Source organism: Mchenga conophoros, linkage group LG6, assembly GCF_057382185.1.
Source record: "Mchenga conophoros isolate Kocher_MC1m ecotype Shallow Benthic linkage group LG6, M_conophoros_male_GT1.1, whole genome shotgun sequence".
NCBI classification, from domain to species: Eukaryota; Metazoa; Chordata; class Actinopteri; order Cichliformes; family Cichlidae; genus Mchenga; species Mchenga conophoros.
In genome coordinates, this window is record NC_140531.1 from 31,898,206 (window position 1) to 31,926,160 (window position 27,955).

At 40.0% G+C, this 27,955-nt stretch overlaps 1 protein-coding gene across 5 annotated transcripts in view; it reads right to left on the bottom strand.

Annotated features, from left to right (window-relative positions):
* Nucleotides 1-27,955, bottom strand: part of rbm20 (RNA binding motif protein 20) — a 54,946-nt gene that overhangs the window by 7,824 nt on the left and 19,167 nt on the right. For 3 of the 5 annotated variants that reach the window (XR_014892771.1, XM_085277434.1, XM_085277436.1), the window contains exons 2-8: nt 10,105-11,149; nt 9,650-9,714; nt 9,214-9,323; nt 7,645-7,745; nt 1,212-1,358; nt 236-367; nt 73-152 (exon numbers count right to left, since the gene is read on the bottom strand). Coding sequence is in view for 4 of the 5 variants with exons in the window: in XM_085277434.1 (XP_085133560.1) it covers nt 73-152; nt 236-367; nt 1,212-1,358; nt 7,645-7,745; nt 9,214-9,323; nt 9,650-9,714; nt 10,105-11,149 (1,680 nt within the window). In the remaining variant the exon portion in view is untranslated. Of the gene's footprint in view, nt 1-72; nt 153-235; nt 368-1,211; nt 1,359-7,644; nt 7,746-9,213; nt 9,324-9,649; nt 9,715-10,104; nt 11,150-17,566; nt 17,740-22,079; nt 22,447-27,955 lie in introns of those variants that run through there. The other 2 variants (XM_085277435.1, XM_085277437.1) reach the window with 2 other exon arrangements.

Here is a 27,955-nt window from a genome sequence, read left to right on the forward strand (position 1 = left end):
TGAGATTGCATTTTCCCCATTAGCAACTCAAAGAAGTCTGCTGCATGAAAACAAACATTTGAGTTTTCTTACTGTTCATGTTGTTGCATCTCATCCCTTTCCCGCTGTGAGGTAATATCCTGGATGATTGATTGAACATCTTTACCTGGTTTCTAAATTAAAAAGACTTATGGGTTTAGTAAATGCCCAACAGAGTGTATAACTGATTTTTGAAAATGTTTCTCTTTAGTTTTACCTTGAGTTGCAGCTCCTTGTACCTCTTAGACATTCGTATTAGAAGTTTTTGGTTGTTAATCATAGCTGGAGTAAGTTGGTAGTACTGAACCATGGCATGAGCTGCCTCCACATATGCCATTTCTAGAAAGGCCTGATGGAGGAATACAATGTTAGAAAGTTGCAATAAACATGAACCCTGTTACGAGAGGTTCTTTTTTCAGGGCTAATCTTCTCAAACATATATACGTTTCAGATGACAGAGTAGATGGAAGAAAATCTGAACATCATCATCCTTCAGTATCGTATTTCATTAACGTAATAATTCACTGAAACATTTTCTTTAATCTTTGCAACTAATACAGTGATTTTAGAGTGAATGCTTTAAATTTGATAGGGGTGATATGAATGCTGCAGGTCTGTTAAACGAAACCCTGGAGCCTAAGTGAGCTGTCAAGTACTGGTAGTTAAACAGCCAGTAAGTTATGACTAAGTGTTTGGTATCATATAACAGCCGTGGCAGAAAAGAAGATGCAGATAATAAAAAAGACAAAAAAAAGATCATTGAAATTTTACACATGTGCTCTATATAAAGGTAATCATCCAATCCGCAACTTTTCTGGCGGTAACCACTAAAGAAATCTGTGCAAACATAGCAAGATGCTTCATATATTTTAAAGTTAAGTTCGGGGTATAATTAAACACCCTGCCACAGGTATTAAAACCCCAGCGGTCAACTGTATGTATGACAAGCAGCTGCAATCAATCAATAAATGCTAAAATAAAGAAAACTGTAACCATGTGTCCTGCATGGTGCACATTTTAAGCACAGAAGTTACCTTTTTATACTAACGTAACAAAGAATGTACTGATCTGAATGAGCAATGGCCAAAAGTATAGTTTTCTTTTTATATAGACATGTAATTGAGACCTAAACAGTTTCTGATAAACATGAACAACAAGTTACTATTCACTGATAAATAATCATTTTGTTTTACCTGATGTGTAGATCGCATGAGAATGTAATTGGTAACTTTGCCAAAGGGTATTCCCAGGTTGATGACATCAGTCTCTGTGCAGCTGCCCTCAGGGAGGTTGCATATGTGGACGACTCGACCGACGGAGGTGTTTCTGATCGGAAATGGCTGCAAATATGAAACAAAAATGCAATCTTTGAGCAACTTTAAATACTTTATCTGATCTTTATTTAGATCGTCAAACTTTAAAATAGCTTTATTCTATTTGCAGCACTTGTAACCATGACCAGGATACAGAGAGCTGTGTTTATGTGTCAATTTTAGTGTGTCCCACAATGAGCACACGACTTCCCAAATGCAGAATGCAGACACTGAAGACAGGTGTCAGCCATGGAATTCAGTTACCCAGCGTCTCAAAGGTAAATATAAAAGATATCACATGACATTTCATAGCTTTAATTTCCCCTTTGACAAATCTTAGCAAGAAGTTTTTTTTCCTTCCTTCCGGAATTATGTGAAGCTAGGCGTAGGAATTGTTATCGATCCTATCATCTAATTTTGGCTGATAACAAAAAACATATCTTCAAAACTCTGTGTCAATCTCTGCAGTATATGAAAATCATGCATACTGTGTAAAATGAGTCTAAGACTGCTAAGACACTAACAAACAAACAATGTGTAAATTTCCCTCCTTCATACAGCCCACCTTAGCGCATTTATTAATAGATCCTTGGGAGCCATCCAGCAGTAAAAATTACATTTTGTTATTTTTTGGCATTAGAGACATGTCAGTTTACTAGGCCCAGACACACACATCTCTCCAGGCTGTCAAGTATTGTGACCTGCACTGCTCAGCACCCACTTGTAATTCCTTTTTTAAATCTGACCTGAGAGGGGGTAATACAGAGGCACAATACCCTCTTTTGTTATGGAAAAACACTAGAACGTGCTCTCTCCGGTATAAAGCTGGAGAAGGAAGACAAGTGGAAGCTAAAGTGCTTCCTTTAGTAATTCTCACATACTTAGAGTTTGATAAACCCATCAAATAGAGTTTTATAACACGTAAAACTTTAGTATTAAAACCACATAAGATATATTGTAATTGATAATACAGATACCTGCAACTCTTATGCACCTTCTTTACTGTGACGGAGAAGAGTGAATCCTGCGTATTGCATCTTGCAAATACAAAGCGCTATATTCACCATCAGACTAGCTGGTGACATGCTGTCATGTTCCTTTGACATCACTGCAGAAAGCAGTTATAAATTCAACTTGTTATATCACAGAGTCTTAATTCTGCAACCATTGTGCTGCAACTGCAACTTTTCCAGCACCCCTCCTCTTCTTTCTGTGTCTCTGGTTGACAAACCTTTTTTTTTTTTTTTTTTTTTTTTTTTTTAATAAATAGGACAGGGGGAATGAATGAGAGAAAGAGGGGGAGAGAAAGAAAGAAAACCAAAGGGGAGAAGAGACGGTGAGAAGGGGGGGGAAGAGAGAGAGAAAAAAAAAAAGAACTCCTGGGTCACCTGTATGGAGAAAAAAAACAAACAAACAAAAAAAACAAACAGAGGAGACAGCAAACAACAAAGAGCAACATAATAATAGAGAAAACAAAGCACCATCACAATAAACTAGCTAGCCATAGATATCAATATTTACTAAATAATAAACGATATTGTGCAGCACGCAAGATAGACAGCGCACAGTGTGCTTTGAGGTAGCAGCCAAGAAAGCTTTAGTCCGCGTCTGTGAATACCCATGTGTGCATACCTGTGTGGATCAGCATGCTTGCATTCCAAAGGTTTCTCCATGTAATGATCTGCTAGGGAGTGTGGGGGGGCCACAGCCCCGTCCTCCAGGGTGTGAAGCGGGTATGGAGGAGATCAAAACTCCAGACATCCAGAGGCCCCCAGAACACAAGAGACCATGGAAGACCAACAGAGGGGCAGCCGCGCCACTGTTCCAGTAAGAGCTGAGGAGAGTCCCAGATGAGGGCTCGCCCAGCAGCCGCGGAGCAGAAGTCAGGGGGAGTTGCAGTGACGCGCCCGTGAGCTCCGCCGGCCCCCAGCTGCGCCTGAGTGACCGAGCCCCAGGCCGAGAGGCCGGGGGCACCCCACCTCCAAAGGGGCCCGAGCGAGCCCCAGGCCCCAGGCCCCGACAAGCGGCCGCCAAGGAGTGAGCCGGTGTGTACCCGGACGCCCACCCCCAGACACAAAGAACCACCAACACACCGACACCTGAGGGAGTCCGCCACCGGCAGGGGAAGTGGTGGTGGGTGGAGATAGGCCTCCAAACCTTGGAGGGCCTGAGGTGTCCCCAGAGAGGTGGCGTCTGATACCCAACCTGACATATAGACACAGACATACAGGCACACACAGACACAAACATCCATTCCCACCCTCATGCTCTCATATGCACTCACTCCACACTCAACCAACGTGGAGACAGACATAAAGAGACGCTGTACACACAATCACACTCCCCAAGCGTACTCTACAAACCGGGTCTAGGTACCCTTGTCCCTGGAGGGGGGAATTGCACCCAGACCCAGGTGGTGTTACCCTTTTCCCTGCGGTGGGGAGAGGCAGACCACCCTGACTCCGCAGCAGCAGGGAGGCCCCACACCCCAGACCGCAGTCGGACGGCCAACTCCTCCTACTAGCCCTCCCGCTCCAGCAGGCCGCAGAGAATGGGGGTGGGAGAAGACTCCAAACCTCCCTCCACCCGCTCATTGTAGTGTTGATGCATGTGTGTTCTAAGGTGCAATTAAAACCCAGGAGGGCATGGAGCTACCTGCCATTGGTTGACAAACCTGACCGACAGTTCCATGTGTTAGCCAGACCGGGGTCTCGATTCGACCCGGAGCATTTTTAATTTTGTCCAAGAAAAGCCCAACAATAACAAAGACTTTACTTTGCTTGAATCTAGAGTGTATATAAGTCTTCGTAAAAAGTAACCTTTAAAATTTACATGTCAGTTTGGTGCATATTCTGTGCATACACAAACAGCCCAAACACAACATGTGCCATGTGACTATATTTTAGACAACAAAAAAAAAACATTTGATAATGCTATTAAAAAAAAAAAAAAAGATATTATAACTTAATAGTTTCTGGCCAGCACAGTGACATTAACAACTTCAGATGCAATTATGATAATTCTATTAACAGCCACATGCCAGTTCCACCACCAGAACACATAAAGGTCAGTTCAGGATGGGCTCAATAAACAGATCCAGGAATAGGCTGTTTATGTCCCTGGGATATTAGTGAGAACAAGAGGCTCAGTCGCTGCTTGCTTTAGTCACAAATGTGTGACCTGTAAAAGTCAGGCCTGTGTCTGATAGGCCAGACAGTTTGACCACAGCATTAAGATCACTTTCAAGGTTGGCTCAGGCTTTGAACAGTAGCCGTTTCCGTGGTCCGCAAACCAGAAGTGCAGAGTTATGCCGTGTCGTTGACTACTCACAAGGAGACACTTTACACACAGCCTGGACCTCCTTAATGTGGTTTATTTATTTAAAAAAAATAATTTGAATAAATGACAGAAGACCTTTGGTAATGTTCAGTGTTCACTAAAACTTAATTATCAACAATTAAAATGCACAAATACATAAAGAACAGGAATGGAAGGACTTCAAATAATCTTTTAACTGAACTGGCAATCAACCCTGACTGAAATTGTTTAATTAAACCCTTGCGAGTTTCTTACAGTTTCTTACAATTCAGCGAAAGGAAACAGTCCTAAAAATATAGCTTTGCAATGTGTTCAGTAAATTGCAGTGGAATCTCTTCTGAGGATACGTCTGCTTTTTTTTACAAATCAGGGTTCATGCTGCAAGACGGTCAGTTTGGTTTCACAGTTTCTCCCCACGTTCCTACGCAGAGTGCTCACAAGCCGATTCCTCAGATCACTTTACCAGTCTCTCACCAGTCTGAAACTTAACACTGCTGCCTGGGGGGTGTGGCCCTAGGGTCTTTAGGTCTGTGCTCCATGCAGCGGTTAGCTGTAATCCTGTGTTTATCTCTGTTCGAGTTCTGTCGAAAGAAGCTACTGTGTTACGTCAGGCTGGACAGCTGACACTGCAGTGCAGAGGAACAAAAGTTGTGCATGCTTCTAATGTATGTATGAACCCACATTATTATATGTTGTGGTATCTTCACAGTGTAGTGGTTTACAAATTCCCTCACAAGCAAAAGATCCCTGGTTTGAGCCTTGGATGGGGCTGTGTCTGGAGGGACTTTGGTGAAAAAGTGTCAGATCCAACATTTGGTGGTACCTAAATCCCCTTTTGAATATAGAGCAGCTGAAAATAGCTTTCATCTTTATACTGGTAATTTTTTTTCCTTTTAGTCTGGTTTGTATCTGAGTTACTGTAGTTTTTATTTTTTAGTTTTAATTAAACTTTACTCACATTTCAGTTTAATTCCCGTTTGCTTTTAAAGCGACCATATCAGCTTAATTTGTGTTACTTCTAAATGCTTAGTTTTTATTGTAGTTTTTGCCTTAATATGGTAAAATGGTGCACTTTTGCATTTTGGTTTTGTGACTCTTGCCTGTGAAAAGCGCTTTTCAAAATTTTTATTCACTTACTAAAGTGTAGTTTTTATTTTTTATTTCAGTTAACTGCAACCACAATTTTTTTTATTTAGTTAAGTGAAATTAATGAAAACAATTTATGTAACTTTTTAATTTTTTTCTGTGCATATCTAACAACTAAATTGCTGTTACACTAAAAATGACACAGAATATCAAAACTTGTATGCGTGTGTGCATTTGTGTGATCCCTGGGATCTCGCAGGGCTTTAAAAACAATAAAACCTCACATGTTAGGCTTGGACAGGTGTGTGTTTATTGCAACCAACATTAGCTCATGTAGCACACCCTATAAATACTTCCACGCTAATAAAATCAAATCCTTTGTCAAAAACCAACCAAAGACGCACACGGCTTTTTCCATCACTTACTTCAGCATTCTGTTATACAGTTACCCTGGCAACAAAGAACAAACAGCGGCTTTAGCGGCGAAGGAATCTAGTTTAAACATTAAGGCATCCATCTCTGGATCGGCCTGTCTTGTCTTTGAATTTGACTTTGAATTTGTCACAAATTAACTTTAATTTAAAGTTACAAATTTAACTTCAAAATTTAAGGGAAATTATAGAAAGTGAGAAAATATAATCTAACAAGTTGAATGCCATGCTTTATGCATTATAAAAAACTGAAGCTAAAATAAAGTATAGAGCACACGAGTCTGTATAGTGTGTTTGTGTAACCATATTAATACATATCCATGCACTGGGTGTGTGTTGATGCCCGCAGACTGTTGAAAGCTGCATGCTAGTCATAAGTGTAGGCTTCCCGAACGTTTGCTGGGTCTAATTTTGGTGTCCTTTCTCTTCACTCATCATCTGCACTGTGTCTTCATGATGGACGCCTATCAACAGCTGCTGTTTTTTTAACCCCAGTCAAACACAGGCTCTTTAACTCAGGCAAACTCACTGCAGGACCACAGTTAGGACAACTATCCTTCATCTATACTCTTAGAAATACTTTAAAATCAGTGTTAGGATTAGTTTTTGCTTTTGCAACCCATTTGGTAACCCTCTACATTGCTAATATTAATTATGTTTGAATCCTTCAGTGTCATCAGGAGGTTAAATCTAAGTGTCTTTACATATTAGGGTGCATAACCAGAAAACAGAAGTAAAAGAAAAAGTGTTCAAGCAATTACAAAAAATCTCTTATTCTTAAAATATAAATGTATTCTTGAGTAAATCTGGATAAATGTTCCTATGTATGTATTTGTATTTATTGCTGTTGTGCTCTTTTTTAAACCTAGGGCTTTCGTAATTCATGCGCTTGATAGATTTGGAAGTAGTCTTCTAACTATTAAAGTTCAGTGGAAGAGCGCTAACATGAAACTTGGTGTTGGGCCTGAGCGTCTGTCAACAAGGTGAACTGAGTCCATTCAATAAGCAGCACACATTTGGTGTTGATTCTTACTTATTCACTCTTTCTTGATGTTTAAATGTCACATGAAAGAAGTGTAGCAGAATAAATGCTCAGAAAAACTAAATGAAGAGATCATGTCAAAGGTATAAGAGCCCTTTGAACATACTGTTGGATGTTCAAATGTAATTTAAAAAATCAAATTTGAATTATATTTTTTTTTTTTATAGGGAGTGAAAAATGGTAAAAATGGTAAATGGCCTGTATTTATATAGCGCTTTTCTAGTCCCTAAGGACCCCAAAGCGCTTTACATATCCAGTCATCCACCCATTCACACACACATTCACACACTGGTGTGAATGTGTGTGTGACAATTTCAGCTGCTTCTTTGTCACTAGCATTTTTTCCAACTTATCTTAAAATTTGATTTATGTGCTCTGGGCAAGCTCTAACAAAGAACCATGTATCCAATCCAAAAAACCCAAACATTTGTCTGACCTTTGACTCTGGCTGGTGTGAGGCAAATCCTGTGTCTGGCGTGGGGTAAGTCTTCATGGCTGTAGCTGGCAAGTATGACATACTGGCTCCTGAGGATACATCTGTGGAAACAATTTGATATGGGAACTTACAACTGTCCTGAAACAGTAAACCCAGTGCGAGGGAAGAACTTTGCTTTAGTAAAGTACATTTTCAAACTGTTAAATATTTTGTTCAAAATGTTTAATATATTTTTTTATTGTTGCTTTTTCTTAATTTCCTCTTTGTTCAAAGTCTTTTTTTGCCCCAACCAGCACCTAGCTGGAAGAAAAGGCTTTGCTAAACACGTCACTCTTGAGAAACATCTGGGAAACAGTAATGATGCTCCACTGTGATGCAGATGTAGTTGCAGTTTCATTTGCATAACCCATTTTCACACAAGCCCTGTAGCTTTATAGATATTACAGATGGAGATGCAGCTGAGAATGAAAATGTTTGATGAGTCAGATTGGAGTCTTCATTCTGCAGTTTTCTCTGCACCACAACATTCACATGGTGTCTGATTAAGCAGATTTCTGCCATTTTGGCCGATGTGAGAATCGTGCAGGCATTAGTCCTAGCTAACTCGTGGTGATTATGTTTTCTTGTCTCTTTCCCCTCATGCTTGAGCCAGTTGCAGCAGATGGCTGAACTTCCCTGAGCCTGGTTCTGCCAGAGGCCTCTTTTTGCTACACGAGAGCTCTTCCTTCCCATTGTTGTGTAAATACTTGCTCATAAGGGACCATCCAATCACTTGGATTTTAGCTCCAAAACTATTTAAACCAGATGGTTTAATCTTAAGTGCAGAGTGCCTCCACAATAGATATCCAAATGTTAGCTTCAGATTTATTTAAACCCTAAAGAGAAGATTGTCTAAATTTAAAATCGGTTGAATGTGCCATAGGAGCTGTAACTATGATGGAATGACCTCAGAACTATTGGAAATTGGCACACAGTACTAGCATAGTTCAAACAGCTACCCAGTCTTGGGTAGCTCAAAACACATTGTTTCCATTTTATTTAAAGACATTTCTTCACCACCCTTCCAAGCAATGGGAATACAATACTGAGACAGAGATCTTCTAACAGATTACTCATCCAATAAAAATTGTGTTAGGTAATTAATATATTAATGACTGTATGGGCTTGTTGGCAGTTTGTAGTTAGTAATTATACATAAGTGAATGCATGAAGCATATATAATAGGATCAAGAGAGTTTGTCAGAAAAGCAGCGCGTAGAAGTCTTCGGCTTTGTTGTGTTTACTGCTACTCCTCCAGCATGTACAAAAAAAGATGACTTGGCACGGTGCAGCACTGTTTTAGGACTTCAAAACACTTCACGCTAACTGCACGCAGCACTTCAATGTGTTAAAATAAGAAGTGTTCAACTATAAAAACATGCTGCCTCATGTCCTAAAAATACCCCGTTTCTCATAATCAAGTGATGAGTAAAATATCACTCTTACAGCAGGAGTTAAGACTGATGTTTTACACTTTGTGCTAATGTAAGGAGATACACAGCTGGTGGTGTTGGTGGTGGGTTATCCTACCTTGACTCGCAGCAGAACAGACTATGTGGTTCGTTCCTGCGGGGTTCAGACCTCCATCAGAAGGCCTGCTGACAGCATAGTGAGTAGCTCCAGCTGATACCACCGCTGAACTGCAACAATCAGAGACGGCTGATTTTAGCTGCCTCTCCCCTGCCTTGCTCGCTCATATCTTATGACAGAGCTCATATTCAGAGAAAGATTAAGACAGCTGCATAAGAAGTAAGGAAAAGGAAACTAACATATTTCCAACTGCTAAAAGAGGTTTGCTCTGAATTGATCGACATCGTTTTAAAGCTGTGTAAAAAGTCTGAAACTCAGCAAAACAAAAACCACAACAAATCACATCAACACAGAGGCTTACTGAACGTCCTCAGTCATCAATGATAGTCTAATTTAGACTGTGTGCAGTGAATTTTTGGAGTTGTAAATGACTCACCTGTCATTTGCATACAACATTCGATTCTGGAGGTGTAGCTTTCCCTTCACGTGCTGTTCCCAGTCCTAAACACACGTACACACATAAACACTGTCTGAACATGTAGACTCAAACAGCTTAGACACAGGAAGCCCAATACTTGCCCTCCCTTAGTGGCTCTTAGCTACCCCTTGTATAACCTCATGGCTGAAACCAATTAAAGAGACACCATCATGGACTTAGAGGCCATCGAACAAAAATACTTAACTACTGTATATTAGCTATTCTTAATATCTGCTTAATGCTCATTCAGAAAGTCAGGACTTGTTTAAATTTTGTAAAATCCTTCAAGCAACGCACAAACTTGTGTTTTAGTTCAAGAAAACTAACTTTGTTCTGTTCCTGTTTCAAATATACAAATGCATAGATTCATATAATGGTCACGTGCTAAGATTTACACTCATCAATTTGCTCACCTTTAGGTTGTAGACCTTCTTGTCACAAATGCTACACTGGTGTGGCAGCTGAGTGGGTGTAACAGCATGGTAATCATTGACTTGATAAGGCTGAAGTGTCCTGGTACCTGACGATAAAGCTTCCTCTTTTCCGTGCAGGTGCTGGTAGAGTCCTAAAGCCTGCATGCCACTTGAACCAAAAGAGGAAACTGCTGCACTATTGCAGTTTAACTTCGTATCATGGGTTGGCTCCTCTGGGTTATATAGTTCAGTCCTAGGCCGAGCCGGCTGTCCAGCTGGTGTCCACGCAGGGGGAGGATTAGAACCCACATCCACCATACCGGTGTGAGACAAGTTGGTTTGACCTTGCCATTGCTCTTTATGTCCCATTGAGTTAAAAATGTTCATTTTCTGCTCACTAAACCCAGCTTGTTGTACTTGCATATCCTGTCTATAGAAATCTCGCTGAAGACCAACATTGGTCATGTTATTTGCCTGAGTATTGATAACTGTGGACAGCCCGTTACCAGCAGTGGCTGATGCTGCAGATGTCCCTCCAGATAAGTTGTACTGAAGTCGTCTGTCTGTGTCAGAGGGGTAAGTCGACCCAGACTTTTTCCCATACTCATTGCCCTGTTGACCCATCGCGTCTCCTCCACAAGGATGGTTCAGCCTAACAGTGCCTGAATTTTGGTTGAATCCCCCACTGACCAAGGCTCCCAAGGCTGAATTTGAAGAGGGGAAACCTAGCACTCCTGTGGGGAAGGCACTCTGTTGACTTCCAACCATAGTTGAAGTCCGTAACTGATTAAACAAGGGCTGAGACATGTTGACATTGGAGAGAACCTGATTGAGAACAGTGGCCGCAGCAGCTGTGTTGCCTTCCTGAGCCAGTTTCAGGCGATGGAGGGTAAGCTGGGCCTGAAGCTGAGCGAGTTGGAGGCTGGCTGGAGTCAAGAGGAGCTGCTGGTTTTGCTGCTGAGGACCTGTCTGCGAACTGCCTGGGAGCTGGACACCCAACTGGAGACCCTTATTGTCAACACCGTCCAAAGGTCCCGAAGTGATGCTGCAGGGTACAAAAGATCACAGATGTTTTTCAGGAACCTCAAAGATCTAATCTATTAACCTTGCCTATGATTCTAAGCCTGTTTCTGAAGATTTGGGCAAATTTAACTGATACTTATAGGCTACAGAACAGATCTTTGCTCTGTTCTTCATTAAAAATGGTGGATTTAGTCTACAACTGTCTGTAAAGTGTCAATTACACATTACACATGTTTTTCATTTCTAATAAAATATGTGGCCAATACTGTGATTTGTATGATATTTTCAGACCATTTTCTTTTATAGCTTCATAATTATTTACTAGTGATTTGCAATACTGCAAGGTTTGGTAGCAATCCAATACCAAGTAAAGACAGTGAGTTTTGCTAATACCAAAAACCAATATATATACTTTTAACTTAAAAAGCAGCTTATGTAGAGCAGAGAGCTGTGTCATGATTTATGACATCAATCATCACCAGTTTGCAAATTCTGAACACATTTTAAATATCACTAAAGCATTTTTTACTTTCCAGAATATTTAGTTCACAAAATAAAACACAGTTTTCACTAAACCATCGATTCAATCTTGCTAGTATTACTCTGATAACAATACTGGCTCAATATAATAATAATAATAATAATAATAATAATAATAATAATAATGGATTGGATTTATATAGCACTTTTCAAGGCACCCAAAGCGCTTTACAATGCCACTATTCATTCGCTCTCACATTCACACACTGGTGGAGGCAAGCTACGGTTGTAGCCACAGCTGCCCTGGGGCAGACTGACAGAAGCGAGGCTGCCATATCGCGCCATCGGCCTCTCTGGCCCACACCAGTAGGCGGTAGGTGAAGTGTCTTGCCCAAGGACACAACGACCAGGGCAGAGAGTACGAGGATCGAACCAGCGACCTTCCGGTTACAGATGCGCTTCCCAACCCCCTGAGCCTGGATTGATATGTGTACACATATTGTTTCCCACACCTATATATAAGTAACAACCAATTCTCTACAGTTTGCATCACACAGGGTCTTGTGTACAGAGCATTTTTTTAAAAATTTGATTTGCAAAATGTTGTGTACTGATACCAAATAATGACACATTTTGCACAGTTTGCACAGTCCTTTGCAACAGCTTAATAAGCACTGATATTGTGCTTGGCTTAATGCCCACCGGCAGCTAATTTCTGATTAGCTTTCATTACACTAACTAATACCATATATCGCTGGTATTACAAAGAAAGATTTATCAGATACTTCACAGTTTTCCTTTTCTTGCTGATATTGGCTGATTTAAAGTTTCAAAGTTTCAGCTTTAAATTTTTACACACTTAAGTGCCCCACAGCTAATATCTGCACACATGGAAAATCTCACAAGCAATAAACCAGAAAATGAGAGTTTAGCACTGCCATTAGCCTGTTGTCATTGCTGCTGGGATTATGGCAAACCAAACAATGTAATTACACAGCATTTTGCTTCTGATAAGCAGATTCCCATCTGCTTATGCATTGAAACAATGTCTTAAATCAAACATAATTCCCAAAACAATTCCTAAAACTATCAGGTCTCCTGCCAGGTTCATTTCCATACCCCAACGGGTCACAGTTGTTTTTCAGGACCTACACAGTATAAACATTGTGGCTAATCAGTGTGCATATGGACACAGACACTATGTTTTAACCTGTTAAGACCTGTTCATCAATTTAATTTTGAAACCTTTTGAAAGTTTATTACATCTCTATGGCACATATACTAGCATAATTAAAGCAATGTTATATCCATCTAAAGCAGCATATATTTGATCCAGTATGGTCAATACTAACACATCTCCAGTCCATTGTTGACAGCACAGGAAATGTCATGTATTCTTTAATTAAGTCCAAGGTGCAAGGATGAAACAGAAAGGTAAGAAGACAATCCACTGAGGTATTCCCATGACGATGGCCACGTGTACTGACACATCTGCACATCTCCTGAAAATCTCCCTGTCATGTCTCTTTGTCAATTTCTGAAGGCTCAATTCTTCATATTTAGCAGCTTTTACAGGTGATAAAGAGCTGATAAAGTCTAAAAATCACACTGTCTTGGTACTGATTGTGTTGTCCCCACATAAGTCAGTTTGCTCCATTTTGCAGTTAACCTGGGAGCTCATTTCATGTTCATGCTCACAGAACACAGAAAAACCCTTAAAAGGTCTCTGCAGACCTCCATTAGCAACCTGTGATATCCTACTCACAGCATATGAAGCGAGCTCAGTGTGTATCATGAGTGTCTCCTAAAGAAGTTAGGTATTGTCCGTTTGAATACAACTTATGCGTTCACATTCTCAATCTGCCCCAAACGGGATGTAAGCAGCAGCAACACATGTGAACTCCCTCGACCAATCACACGATTGGAGCCTCGCAGCAAGCAGTTCACATTAACATGTCTAGAATAACATCATCTGTTAATCCTACATCACAAGTACTGCAATCCTCACACATTTCCTCTTGCCAGTCTGCCTCTGTGTGCCTGTTAGATCTGAAAACTGCTGAGTATGAGTTTGGAAGATTTTCCTGCAAAACTATCTCAGTAAAGCACGTGATCCTACAATCCCAATGTCCCTCTGGGTCTTAGTCAGTGCAGCTATCATCTCAATTTTGTCTGCTATAAGAAATAAACTGAAGAAAGAGATTAGACTTTCTAGATCTTACTCTCCATCTTGGCCGCAGCCTTGCATTCACAGGGTATTATCTTTAACTCATTGAGGATTTGGGATCTTGCAGTGTGGCTTTGTAGACCTCAATCAGCTGATTACTTATGTAAATGATGTTCCACCTCCTGATATTATAGCATCACAATGCAAAGAAAAAGCACTGGGAAAAGCAAGAAAAATCAAAGTTTGGATAGCCAGAGTTCAAACGCAAGTACAAAACACAAACATTGAAATGAGCTGTAGGAAAATTAAGTCCTGTATGATTTTTAATCGTAATATTTGCATATTAATATTTGATTTAACATTATTCATCCATGTAAAACATAAATTCCATTTAATTTTGACAAAGATGTTGGAAAGTTAGCACCTGAGCTATTTATTTACAGACACAACAACACAACACAAACTGTTGTAATAGAACAACACAACCCACAGGTGCCATGACCCTGTTTCACTGGCCAGCCTTTTCAGTTTCTGATGAATGCTCTTACACGAGAGCTAAACTTAGTCGACTTGACTATTCATCACATTATCTATGTTAAGCCCTTGACACCGGCCTGCCTGGCCACTGCTTCAATATTTGTGCAAATACTCTGTCAGAGACAAATAAGCGACAGCCATAAATCTTTGTTCACAGCAATTATGAAGCATTTGAATCTGGATTATTTGCAATTTTTTCATAAAAGGTAGTACTGTGCCTAAGAAGTGAGAGATTATAAAATGGATTTTGGTTGTTCTAAACAAACAAAAGTCAAAAGGCATTTTCAAATATTAATTTATGAAACAGAATCTTGCAGAGGATTATCACCTTCATGTCTGTCATCCTGTTGGCTTTTTCAGTTGTGATATGGTCTTGTGACTACATCGCCACATCATAAACTTGTCATATCATATCCATCACTCACACTTCAAGTGAGCCATAAATCATCTTGCTGTATATACTGTGGTCCTAAAATCCCACCTCTCCAAATGAAACATCGTGAGTTTGTTTTGGACTTTGAGAATATTGTAGTACACTTTGTATTGAAATATTGTATTAAAGGTTGTGTATTTTCTACAGTATAAGAGTAATGGCTGATGTATAACACCATCAAATCATAAAAAAAAATACTAGTTCAATCAAATCTGATAATAAAGCATTCATTTAACTTATTATGTGTCCAAAGTGGTACATCACAATGAGTTAGTTCATCAGCAGAACTTTCTGTTTCCAATAATTGGTCATACTCAGTGTTTTGGCTTATTACCCTAATTTAGTCAACAGTTTTTATTGTTCTTTGTCTGTAAAGCTCTTTGGAACTTTGTTAATAAATAATTTATGTATTTGCAACATATACAAAGCAAAGTAATCCAGTACAGTCTGTGGAGTTATAATACCTGTGCGTATGATATTTTGCTCATCCTGGACAATTCACAGCTCCCAGTTCTTCTTAAGTGAACAAGCATGCTGATGGAGAGATACACTTACACCATTCCAGCTTATGACTCAAAGCTATAAATACTAGAGTTGCCCTCTGCCATCATGATACACAGTGTCCTTAATAGGCTAATATGGACTCTTGGGCTCCTGGCACAGTGTGCCAGACACTTCAAACTAATCTTGTTATGACGATAGGGAATATAGGTGTCAAAATAACCTCAACCAGTTGTGGAAGGGAAGGGTTTAACACTATGTATGTATACATATATGTTTCTGTAGCTTATTTATAGATAGATAGATAGATAGATAGATAGATAGATAGATAGATAGATAGATAGATAGATAGATAGATAGATAGATAGATAGATAGATAGATAGATAGATAGATAGATAGATAGATAGATAGATAGATAGATAGATAGATAGATAGATAGAATAAACATTCAATGTGGACAGGAAACGTAAATAGGAAGTTATAAAGTGACAAACAAATCTAATCTGAAGACAAATCATTCAAAACAGAAAAACAAACAAAAACATGCATTTCTGTTTAAAATAACCAATTTATCGAACTTTTCAAATGGACTAGAGAGCTTAGATTTGAAACATGCCTGTGCAATTTTCAATCCTAACACACTCTGGTACTATAGTATCCAAAAGAGAAAACAGTTGCAAATCATATATAAAAACATCACACGTGTATGAAATACAAATATAATATTGATATTATACATTATATAAATGTAAGATGGTGGCACGTATGCAGCTGCACAGCGCCCCCAGTCCCACAATTTGTTTTATTTTTATTTTGAAAATAAAGGGCTATTCTATTATTTTCTATTCTATATTTGAATATTCAAATATAGAATATATTTGAATATTCAAATATATTCTATATTTGAATATTCAAATATAGAATATATTTGAATCATCTGCCGTGATGTGTTCTTATTTTGTTTCAGGTGGTGTGCCAGTGTGTTTTTTGGTGTGTATTTGTTACAGTTCCCTGCTCTGAGTGACGCGCTGAAAACAGCCTCTCACAGTCAGAGTCGCAGTACAGATTCATAGCAGATAGCATTAGCTCAGTCTTCAGAATAGCTTCATGTGTTCTTAGCTACATAAATACATGTACAGGTTTCTATTTCGTCCCACAAGGTTTAATTTTAAAAATACATAATTAGAGAGAATATACATCAGAATTACGGCTGTTTATAAACTTACGGAGCAAAGTGATGGCAGATGGTATCAAACAAGAATGTCTACTTTCTCATATGGCATCATTTACAAGTTAATTTGCTGCTAACTATGCATGCTCACTTATTCATTTTTTTCTGATAGGGAACCATAAGCTGTCACAAAAACATAATAAAGACTCATAGTGACCTTTTTGCTAAAGAAAAAAAAGGACAATAAAAAGAGGTTAAAGGCTGAGTGTCATCAGCATATTTTAAAATCAAATGAAAATACATTCCTTAACAACAGAAAATATGATGTTTCTAATAACATAAACCAATATAAAATGCCAATAACCAAAACAATATAAATCCATTTTATTAAGAAAATCCCCCCCCCCCCCCCCCCCCCTTGTGGACAGGGGCACATACGTTGTGCATTATGATGTCCTCCCCCATATTTTCACTGTAGTTCAAGAATCTAATTATTTCTAATTATTTCAGTGAAAAATTCATATGAATGTTAAAAGAAAAAACACCCATCTATTTCCTTATTCAGAAAGCAGTCAGATAAGCTCTATTCTGCACCTGGAGCGCTGATTCCTTTTAAATTCAGCTCAACAAAGCATTATACAAATACAAGACCACATCCTAATGTCCAGTTAAAACTTCATTCGTGCATACTGTATTATGAGAAGCATACGTAAAGCAGCAGATTCATAAAAATCAGCCAAAAACAGCTGCCAAGCAACTTTGACTGATAGTTGCTTCCTGTTCTATTTTAAAAACAATAATAACACAGTCGTTTGGGGGACATGTCAAACTACAACAACCACATTCTCTCTGCAAAACTCGCAAGACAGCATCATAGTCAAAAACTTGAGCGTTGATCTGGTCTGTCTACAAAGCCTCATCGGAGGAAGTAACAAATTAGAGGAAGGGTTCAGGTCCAGTTTGGTTCAAGAATAGTCATCCGCTGAGTCCAGTAAAACATCCAGCAAAATGCAACATTGTCCAAAACAGTTGCATCTTCACGATTAGCTATAAATCCTGCTTCCGTGCAGCTGACAACACTTGATGCTATACACCCAACGAGCCAAAACTGACAAGCAAACCTTGACGTATTGGAAGAAATGCACAAACCTTGAAAAGTTAGGCAGTGAAGGTCCGAGTTACACCTCTGACGCTAAATTCTGCACTGCTTCTTAATAATCTGACCTTTGCCCAGCAGCTGAGACGGCATCTTTGTCCACTAACATGTTGACTAATGCTAGCACATGTACACTAACATAACATCACTGCTAGAGGTCTTTACCCCAGCGTGAGTGACACTGCTTCCCTGTGTTAACGGGACAGGCAGAGGCAGAGACGCGTGTGATGAAAAGTCACAAGTGGTTGGCAAGTGTGTGTGAGGACGGGGCAGACCAGCACACAGGAGGAGAAAGTATTTACAGAGAAGGCATTTGGGTAATGCAGTGCAATCCTGAATCTGTTGCCTCCACAATAGCAGCTGTAAAGTTTGGTGTGGAGTCAAGTGTCAGGTTCAAAGTCACAAAAAACAGTAAAAGCTGTCACAAGACTACCAACCAACTACCTCGTACGTGTTTCGCACCAGCAAACCCACAATCAGGAAGTTTTGCGACGCAAAACACGGATGTAAAAAAACCCAAAAAAACCCCAAACAAAACATTTGATAAATCAAAAAAGATGCATATTCAAATACCTCCAATCTGAAGGGTATGCATATGGTGTGATTTTAACAATAAAAAACATTAGCTTCTTGAAATATGGGGAAGGATCAAGGCATAATGTGCACATACGAAAAATTAGTTTTGCCTAAAAAACACCTCATTGGAAAAGACTTGTCTCTAATTTCTGCTTTCTCCAAAAGATACCAGGAAAACAAGTGAAGTATGCGTGAAACTCACGGCAACCAGAAAAGCTGTTGTTGTAAGATTTATTAACACTGAAAAAATTGAATACATTTACATTTCTACAATAAAAGTTGTCTTTTTTATTTTATGATGTAAATAAAACAAAATAATAATTATTTGTTGTTCATCATTACAGCTACATGACTATAATATTGCAATTTGTTTTTATATTTATACAACTTAACTCTATTTATAAAAAATGATACATATTTAAGCACATTTTAAAAAATTATATATAAGTTTTCACTTTACAAATGTGCTGTCTGGGCATGTACAAAAAATAAAACTTTCACAACATTTGTCTTTTGATTTACTTTTGGGAGGTTTTTTGTTTTGTTTTTTGGTTTTTTGTGTTGTTATGCATTCATGTAGTTAAAACCAGATCATTAGAATTACATAATGCATTTTGTTCGCTTCCTATTTCATAAGAAGTCACCACGGGTAGTCATGTACATTTGATTTGACAGATTTTCACATTAGATTCTTTTCCCTTACTGAACCACAAAGAGATTTCTGTGTCCTCCCCTGATCGCTTGTCAGGCAAAACACATGTTTAAAACACGACACTATACTCCAGCCTACTGTAGATAAAATAAAATTTACAAAAAACATATACATTAAAATACATATATAATACATACATACATAATATATGTAAGCCTACTTTTTTTTTTATTGGGGTTTTATGTAAAGTGCTGTCAGTACATTTTTTTTACAGCTGCAAATAAAATCTTTACTTAAGCATACATGCATTCAACTCCCAAGGAGCCTTCAGTTTGAGAGATTTATAGTCACTCCATCTGTTAGCGTCACAACCAGATGGCAGGGAGAGAACAAGCTGCTTGTTTGACTGCCATACTTTATGACTATCAAGAAAAAAAAAACAATTATTTTTTTAATACCGGTAGTAGTAAACGTATTATTATTATTATTATTAAAATTCACCAAAATAAAGTTGCAGAATATCTTTCAAGTACTGTTTTCTAACACATTTAAATCAACTGCATTTTCTGACTGGATCCAGCAGACTAATGCAAAAACAAATTGTGTGTTAGTGAAGAAAGAAAGCAAACTGATAATTATACTAAACATAGATTTTATTTTGTCTCCTTTAGTTTTTGATTTAGCTTCAGAACGTTTTCTGTAAGTACTTGCAGCTGCAATGTCTTGTAATGCTGTTTTCTTAAAGTGTGGTACAACTTAGAAAATCAGACTTTTTAAAAACTGTAGCTGAAAGTACACGGAAAAGCCTGAAGTATCACACAAAAGGTTGTGAATGGTATTTATGTTATTCCTCTATTCACAGACGATTTTAATTCCATTAAAATGCAAAAGTAATGTTTATTCTGCATATTATCAAAACGTTAATTATGTTTTTTGTCACTTCTATTTTTTTGTTTTACTGATTAGAAATTTCTTTAGCAGTTTAGGATTAGATCCACATTAAATCATGTCTCTACTGCTTCACTGACTTGTATTAATTTCCTGATGACTGTACCAACCGACAGGGTTGTCATCTTTTTTGCCTAATTCCACTTACACACAATCTTTACCATAAAATGTAATAATTTACAACATTTTGACTAAAAAGAGACATTATTTTTGTCCATACACTGTTAGTAAAAAGACCTACAAGGTAGGTTCCTTACAAAAAACTATTTCTGCTGTCCACTAGGTGGTGCCACATATCAACATATGTAGCCCCAGGTGGTCTGATAAGGATTCATCATTTTGCCATATGAGGGCACTCTTTTCATTTTAATTAACAGGTCCTTACCAGGTTCCTAGAATATGACATACAGTGTTTACATTTGCAGGCAGCGATTTAGAAAGTGTGCCTCATAATGAAATGCCATGATGGTGGTATGGTAGCCTTGGAATGGGAAACAAAGGCTTTCCAATCCCTTGCACAGATGTGACATGCAGACAGAATGTGGAGAGATGCGTATACGTGGATACTGCTGAATGCATGACTCAAGACACTAATCAAGAGGAGCACGTGTAACCTCTGCTCTTCCTAATAGGGCAAAAATCGTTACTGACACTCCAGAACCTTAATTTAACTTTTGAACAAATGAGACACATAGCTGCAGCCTATCAAGCAACGAAAGACGGTCACATGGTGAGATATGTGCTAGGAAGCGGGGTCAGCTTGCTTTCATCCACATTTGGCACAGACGGTAGTTCCTGATTTATAGGTTTCTAGCAACGGGTGAGGTATCTCGGCCACAGAGACATAGGGTCTGGCCCATCGCAACCCCCGTAAAGCTGACACATCCACTCAAAGGCATCACTTTGATCCATACCATGTTTCTCTGGTGATGCTTGTAAAATGGTAAGATTTATGCAGGGGATCAGTCACAGGGTTTTATGAAGTCATATTAAAATGTAAACTAAAGTTTGTGGGGCAACTTCAATCGCATGCACCCCGCCCAGGATAATCAGCAACAAACAAACCTTTAAATCAATGACTTACACCAAAAGTGAACAGGAGATATGCAACTACACGTTAAGAGAGTTAGTTCTCACATGCACACGGTAGCTGAAGGTGATCTTGTTTCAAGCATAGGCTGGTAGGATACTGGAGTCGTGGAGAAACATGCAGGTCAAAAGTCTTACTTGATAGCTGTCTCCCAACTGTGGACTTTTAAGAGCCCTCCAAAAAATATGTTTCCTAGCAGGAAATCCGCAATTAGTTGTCAAAGCCCCCATGGCATGGTGCCCACTTAAGGACTTTAAAGGGACACCTGCTTAAAGCGAATGCAAAAAATTTTTTACTAGCCAACTGATGACAAAAAATGTGCTCGCTATTCACTAAATTTACAAAAAAAAACCTATGACAAGTAACCCATGAATTGTAATGCCAAACCTTTATCAACACTTGTCCATTTTTTCTAGTCTATCGGATGTTCTGTGGTTAGTTTTGATTCAGCAGTGCTGACAAGAGCTAAGAAAAGCCCTTCGGTTACCTGGGATCTGCTAACACTGAGTGTCAAACTGGGTGCTGAGTGCTGAGGGCCAGGTGAGTCAGCTTTGGACAGAGTGACATCAGCGATCCAGCTGGCTGTCAGAGCTGCTGCTGGCGAAAAGAAGGAAGGCAACCTCATAGGGAAAGTCTAAACTCCATAAACTAGCACCAGTTAGACAAAAAATGATCCATTTCCCTTAATTAAAATAAAGATATATACTATGTAAGAAATACAGTCAGCCCAAATAGTATTTTTTTTCTTCTTGGCGAGTTAATCCTGTCTAAACTGGATTAGTAAAATATTTGTAATGTGGGAATTCAAGCACAGGAACTGTCACAAGACTCAGAGGTGAAGTAATATGAGGAATGGGGGTGTGTGTTGGCTTTGACAGCTGAGCTTTACCAGCCATTTTTTCTGCTGCTCTGAAATAGTTATTTATAGCTGCTGTCTGGGTGTAGACAGTAAATTTACTTTTCACTGGAAGCTGCTGTGCCGTACCACATTCATGTTTCTTTGTGAAATTCCCAGTGTAAACATCAAAATAAAGCTTAACATGTCCACAAGCTTACTGATTACTTCTGTTGATGTGTAACTGCGGGGTACAGTAAGGAACACGTAAGTTTAGTCGTTCCTGACTGTGGTCAGCAACATCAGAGCTATATTGGTGCACAACGTGATGTAGCGATGATTCCTACAACCCCTCCTTCATTCCTTCTCTCTTTCCTTCCTTTCACCCTCTCTCCACGGTCTTACCTCACTCCCACTCTCCTCCATCTCCTTCCAAAGCCAGCATTGCATTTTGCCATCTGTCACTTCTGCCAGCCTCACAAATATCAATTGCACCCAACTGTGTCATCCCAGTCTCTGACCTCTCAGCCAATGGCAGTGCAGCTCCTTTCTCACCTCCCATCATCTTTTAAAATTGCTCCATCTACCCCTGAGTAGCACTAATGCAAGCCACAGTGTTTCCTGACCTACATTATAAAATTGCATCTTTTCAAACTAAGCTGAAATGCACCATTAATGATTCAATAAATTCCTTTAGAGCCGATAAATAGTCCAACCAGCAATGTAATTCAGTAAAACCACTGCAAACCAAGTGAAGCATGCACAGGATTCCCTGCAGGAAGGTGACTGCACAAAACTGGACAAAGATCAAATAAATGGTAAAAAATGGTAAATGGCCTGTATTTATATAGCGCTTTACTAGTCCCTAAGGACCCCAAAGCGCTTTACATATCCAGTCATCCACCCATTCACACACACATTCACACACTGGTGATGGCAAGCTACATTGTAGCCACAGCCACCCTGGGGCGCACTGACAGAGGCGAGGCTGCCGGACACTGGCGCCACCGGGCCCTCTGACCACCACCAGTAGGCAACGGGTGAAGTGTCTTGCCCAAGGACACAACGACCGAGACTGTCCAAGCCGGGGCTCGAACCGGCAACCTTCCGATTACAAGGAGAACTCCCAACTCTTGAGCCACAATCGCCCACAAATAAAATGGGTGGGAGAGCTACGAGTATTGATCGTATTGCAATATGCAAAATCTCTGTCTGTCTGCGACAGTCCTCATACACAATCAGGAGTTCAACAACTAAACTTGGTACAAAGGATGAGCTACAATCCCTGAAGATTCTTATCTGTATCAGAAACTGTTGCAACTGCCTAGCAACAGACTAAAGAAACCTGTTTTAGCACTCATGCACCAATAACACATTATAAAAGCTTCGTATCATTTTTACTTGGTAGCAACAACATCTATAATTTACATCCATAAATGTGGAATTAAACGTACTATAAAATGAATTCATTGTGTTGCCTGACAAGAACATAGCAATTGGCTAAAATGAATGCTTTTAAAGCACCCACTACTTTAAGATCACTACATTAGCATCTCATTTATGTCCAATTTGAATGATAAATGCCTACAAACTACCTACAAATGGGCTAAAACTGCCCAAAATTTAAGCAATTAAACATCTACTACCACTTTTACTTCTCACAGTGTGATTAAATATATCATTTTTCCAACAGTATGGGCATTTACTAGTATTTTAAATACAAGGTAATTCAATAGCTTCACTTGCTATGGGTGGGTTGGGAGTCGAATTCAACAAAAGACATTGAAAGTGATTGCACACATAGACATTTTTCTTGTTTTCTCTCTTTCACTGGAAATATTGGTCTCATGCAAAAAGAGGGATAATCTGCTATGAATTTCATGTTTTATTAATAGTAATTTATTAGCTATTTGTAGCTCATATAGTCTAAACTGCATGTTGAGTAATGGTTCAGTCACCTTTTATTTTACCAATAAAATTGGCTTAACACGGTTGTCTCATTGTGATATTGAAATACAGTCAAGACACAAACCACATGGCACAGCAATAAAAATGAGAGTTAAAGTGAAGACGACAGAAGGATAAAACAGCCAGTCATACTGTTTTACCCTAAAAGTAAAACAGCGGTGGACATAACACAAAGCTGACAGTGATAGAGAGGCCATTGCTGCCATATGGCTCAATATATCTCATCTCAGGAAACTGCTGGCATCTCAGGCTGCTCAAAGAACCATTAGTAGAAATGAGCCTAAACAGGGAAAGCAAGCGATTTTACCACCTTTTCCAACAGCTGCTCTGCAGAAACCCTAAAACGACAAACGAACCGAAGGGGAAAGAAGAGACAGTCGTCCCAGTGTAAGTGAGAAATCCCCCTCAAAGCCAGTGGACAGAATGGGTTGGCTATGCCCTGGAGTAATGACCATCGAGGGATTTCTCTGCAGAGCTTAGTCATTGGAGTAATACATACTAATAAAACTCAAGCGATAAACTAAGACTACTCATCTTGTACTTTATCATTTTATAGCTACAAATTAGGGTTGCCAACTCCCTGAAAAATAAATAAGGGACACCTCGTGGCCAGGGCCGGGCAACCCAGTTGTCTTCACCCTTCCCAGCAAGGCTGGACTGGGACAAAAAATCGGCCCGGGCATTTTTTTTTTTTTTTTTTTTTTCCTAAATGACATCAGAAACAGCAGTATGCGACATTACGTGATGGCAGAGCTTCAGTTCATCCTTTGTCATTTTTTTTTTTTTTTTTTTTTTTAATAAATAGGACAGGGGGAATGAATGAGAGAAAGAGGGGGAGAGAAAGAAAGAAAACCAAAGGGGAGAAGAGACGGTGAGAAGGGGGGGGAAGAGAGAGAAAAAAAAAAAGAACTCCTGGGTCACCTGTATGGAGAAAAAAAACAAACAAACAAAAAAAACAAACAGAGGAGACAGCAAACAACAAAGAGCAACATAATAATAGAGAAAACAAAGCACCATCACAATAAACTAGCTAGTCATAGATATCAATATTTACTAAATAATAAACGATATTGTGCAGCACGCAAGATAGACAGCGCACAGTGTGCTTTGAGGCAGCAGCCAAGAAAGCTTTAGTCCGCGTCTGTGAATACCCATGTGTGCATACCTGTGTGGATCAGCATGCTTGCATTCCAAAGGTTTCTCCATGTAATGATCTGCTAGGGAGTGTGGGGGGGCCACAGCCCCGTCCTCCAGGGTGTGAAGCGGGTATGGAGGAGATCAAAACTCCAGACATCCAGAGGCCCCCAGAACACAAGAGACCATGGAAGACCAACAGAGGGGCAGCCGCGCCACTGTTCCAGTAAGAGCTGAGGAGAGTCCCAGATGAGGGCTCGCCCAGCAGCCGCGGAGCAGAAGTCAGGGGGAGTTGCAGTGACGCGCCCGTGAGCTCCGCCGGCCCCCAGCTGTGCCTGAGTGACCGAGCCCCAGGCCGAGAGGCCGGGGGCACCCCACCTCCAAAGGGGCCCGAGCGAGCCCCAGGCCCCAGGCCCCGACAAGCGGCCGCCAAGGAGTGAGCCGGTGTGTACCCGGACGCCCACCCCCAGACACAAAGAACCACCAACACACCGACACCTGAGGGAGTCCGCCACCGGCAGGGGAAGTGGTGGTGGGTGGAGATAGGCCTCCAAACCTTGGAGGGCCTGAGGTGTCCCCAGAGAGGTGGCGTCTGATACCCAACCTGACATATAGACACAGACATACAGGCACACACAGACATACAGGCACACACAGACACAAACATCCATTCCCACCCTCATGCTCTCATATGCACTCACTCCACACTCAACCAACGTGGAGACAGACATAAAGAGACGCTGTACACACAATCACACTCCCCAAGCGTACTCTACAAACCGGGTCTAGGTACCCTTGCCCCTGGAGGGGGGAATTGCACCCAGACCCAGGTGGTGGCCCGGGCATTTTGACTAGAGACCGGCCCACCAGGATAAAGATTGAAATGTGACGTCATTCAGGGATAAAACCGCAAAGGATTCTGGGAACTTGTGGCAAGAGGTACTAGCGCACGCAGGCTTTCAATTGAACTCAGTTACACAGCGATAAAAAGAAACCCAAAAAATGGCAAGAAGCTGTTGTATTATTAACTGCAATAGCCGGTCGCATGACAGCCACGGGAAGCCGATGGGTAAAGAGATCGTTTTTTTTTTATCGGATTACGTCGTTGAAGTGAAAATTTTTAAGCCATGTTTCTGAAGTAAGAGCCGACGGATGGTCTGGATATACCAAATATAACATCTCAGAACACTCCAGCTCACATGTTAGTCTGATCCAAGCATTCCCACAAAGGTCAGAGTTTTGTAGTAGTTAATGCGTCATTTTTCTTAACATAATTGGTGATATAGATTACAAGCAAGTCTGGCGCTGAACAGAAATTGTCGCGCTATGCTCCTTTGTTTATTGTGCATAAATAGTGAATTGTCCTGACACAATATTACGTTTCGCTTCTGTTATAACCATGGTACACTGACAAAACCATATACTTTTATTCACAAGATAAAACAGTTGTTTTGTATCACTAATTGTCCATTGCGATTACAACATACAATATTATTGTCACTGCTACATTTCTGTAATGCTACTGTAACCGGTTTCTGCTTCATCCCGCTGCAACAGTTCGGCCCAAACAGACTCCTCGACTCTGCGTTGTGTAGTGTTTTTAAAAAGACAAGGAGTCTCTGATCGATCGTTGCCACTTTATTTCCTGAATGGAAACAACGGTGTATTATCAGTGCAAAGGCTCGCCATACACCACTCCGCACAGCACACTCTCGTATGGCTACGGCAGACTGGCAGCGATTACTGCAGCAATATTACAATTTCTAATATACAATAAAATAACAGCAACAACAAATGATGTACCTGAATGGAAACAACGGTGTATTATCAGTGCACAGGCTCGCCACACACCACTCCGCACAGCACACTACGGCAGAACATCTCATTAGCATTCCGCTTTAGCATACAGTTTCACACATTAAAAAACAAATGAAAAGTACATAAAACTGGTGTTGGACATGTGTCCACTAAGCACTTATTACACTCGGTGCTCTTCAGCTAATCAAACATGTTTTATGTGTCTGTACTACTTAGCTATATTGTGTGCGGAACAATACAACTCACCTCTCGTATGGCTACGGCAGACTGGCAGCGATTACTGCAGCCAGCCACACCGAGAGGGGGGGCGCTGTTTCCCCATTACACTGATATTTGTGGCAAGTGGAATAATACCACATAAACACTGTTACACTACCAGAAATTATTTCCACTACTAATTAATTACCGTTGAGCTCAAAGGTCCTATTAATAAACTGTTAATGAATGTGTATTTATGAAGACGATTTGTGAGACTGGTAAACTTATGATATGTACAATAGTCTTTCGTTCTACACGGTGCGTTTCAAGGTCCTGTACCCATCCGTCGGTAAACTGTACCTGGGCTTGTTGCAGTGACCTGAAGTTACTAAACTTCATGAGTGTATGCACTCACTCCAAGAACCGTATAATTATAAATCTGAGCGTGGTGAAAGTTGGGCAGCACGCTGACGTCTTTTGTCCACTCTTTCACTCCTTTGATTTTTTCCTCGTATCTTTTCTTTGTCTTTTCGTCGAGTCTGTCTTTGTACGGACCGGCATTGTTCTCCTTTTGTTTTGTACATTCCTTTTTTGTGCGGCAAAGAAAAAAAAGAAGGTATTGGAACCGGAGAATGAACGTTTTGCGGTGCTGCAAATGTTTGCATTTGATGCGGTACTTGGATTGTTTTGCCACGAGTTCCCGGCATGCAATGCGCGAAAATCGCGTGATTGCTAAACAAGGGGGAGGGTGCATCCAGCCTCCTCGGCTGTAATTGGTCCAGCCCAGAGTCGATCATGACCAATTGGCCAATCCAACGCCTTTCATTATATATACCCTTCCTAAAAAAATAATAATAAAATAAAAAAAATCCATCGGCCCATAAAAACAAAAAATCGCCAGCGGCCCACCGGGCAAATGCCCGGTATGCCCGATGGCCAGTCCAGCTATGCTTCCCAGTGTGGTAGCTCTTTTTTTGTGTGTGAAATTATTTTTTTAACCATTTGACTTGAAGTTGATTTAAGCAGATGCATATTCTTTGTGATATGAACACATGGGAAACAAATGATCATTTAGCCATTTATTTTTAGCTCAAAATGACAACATTAACACAGTAAAACAGGTCTCCTTCTTAAACAGAAGCCTGTCATGCTTAACTTTTGAG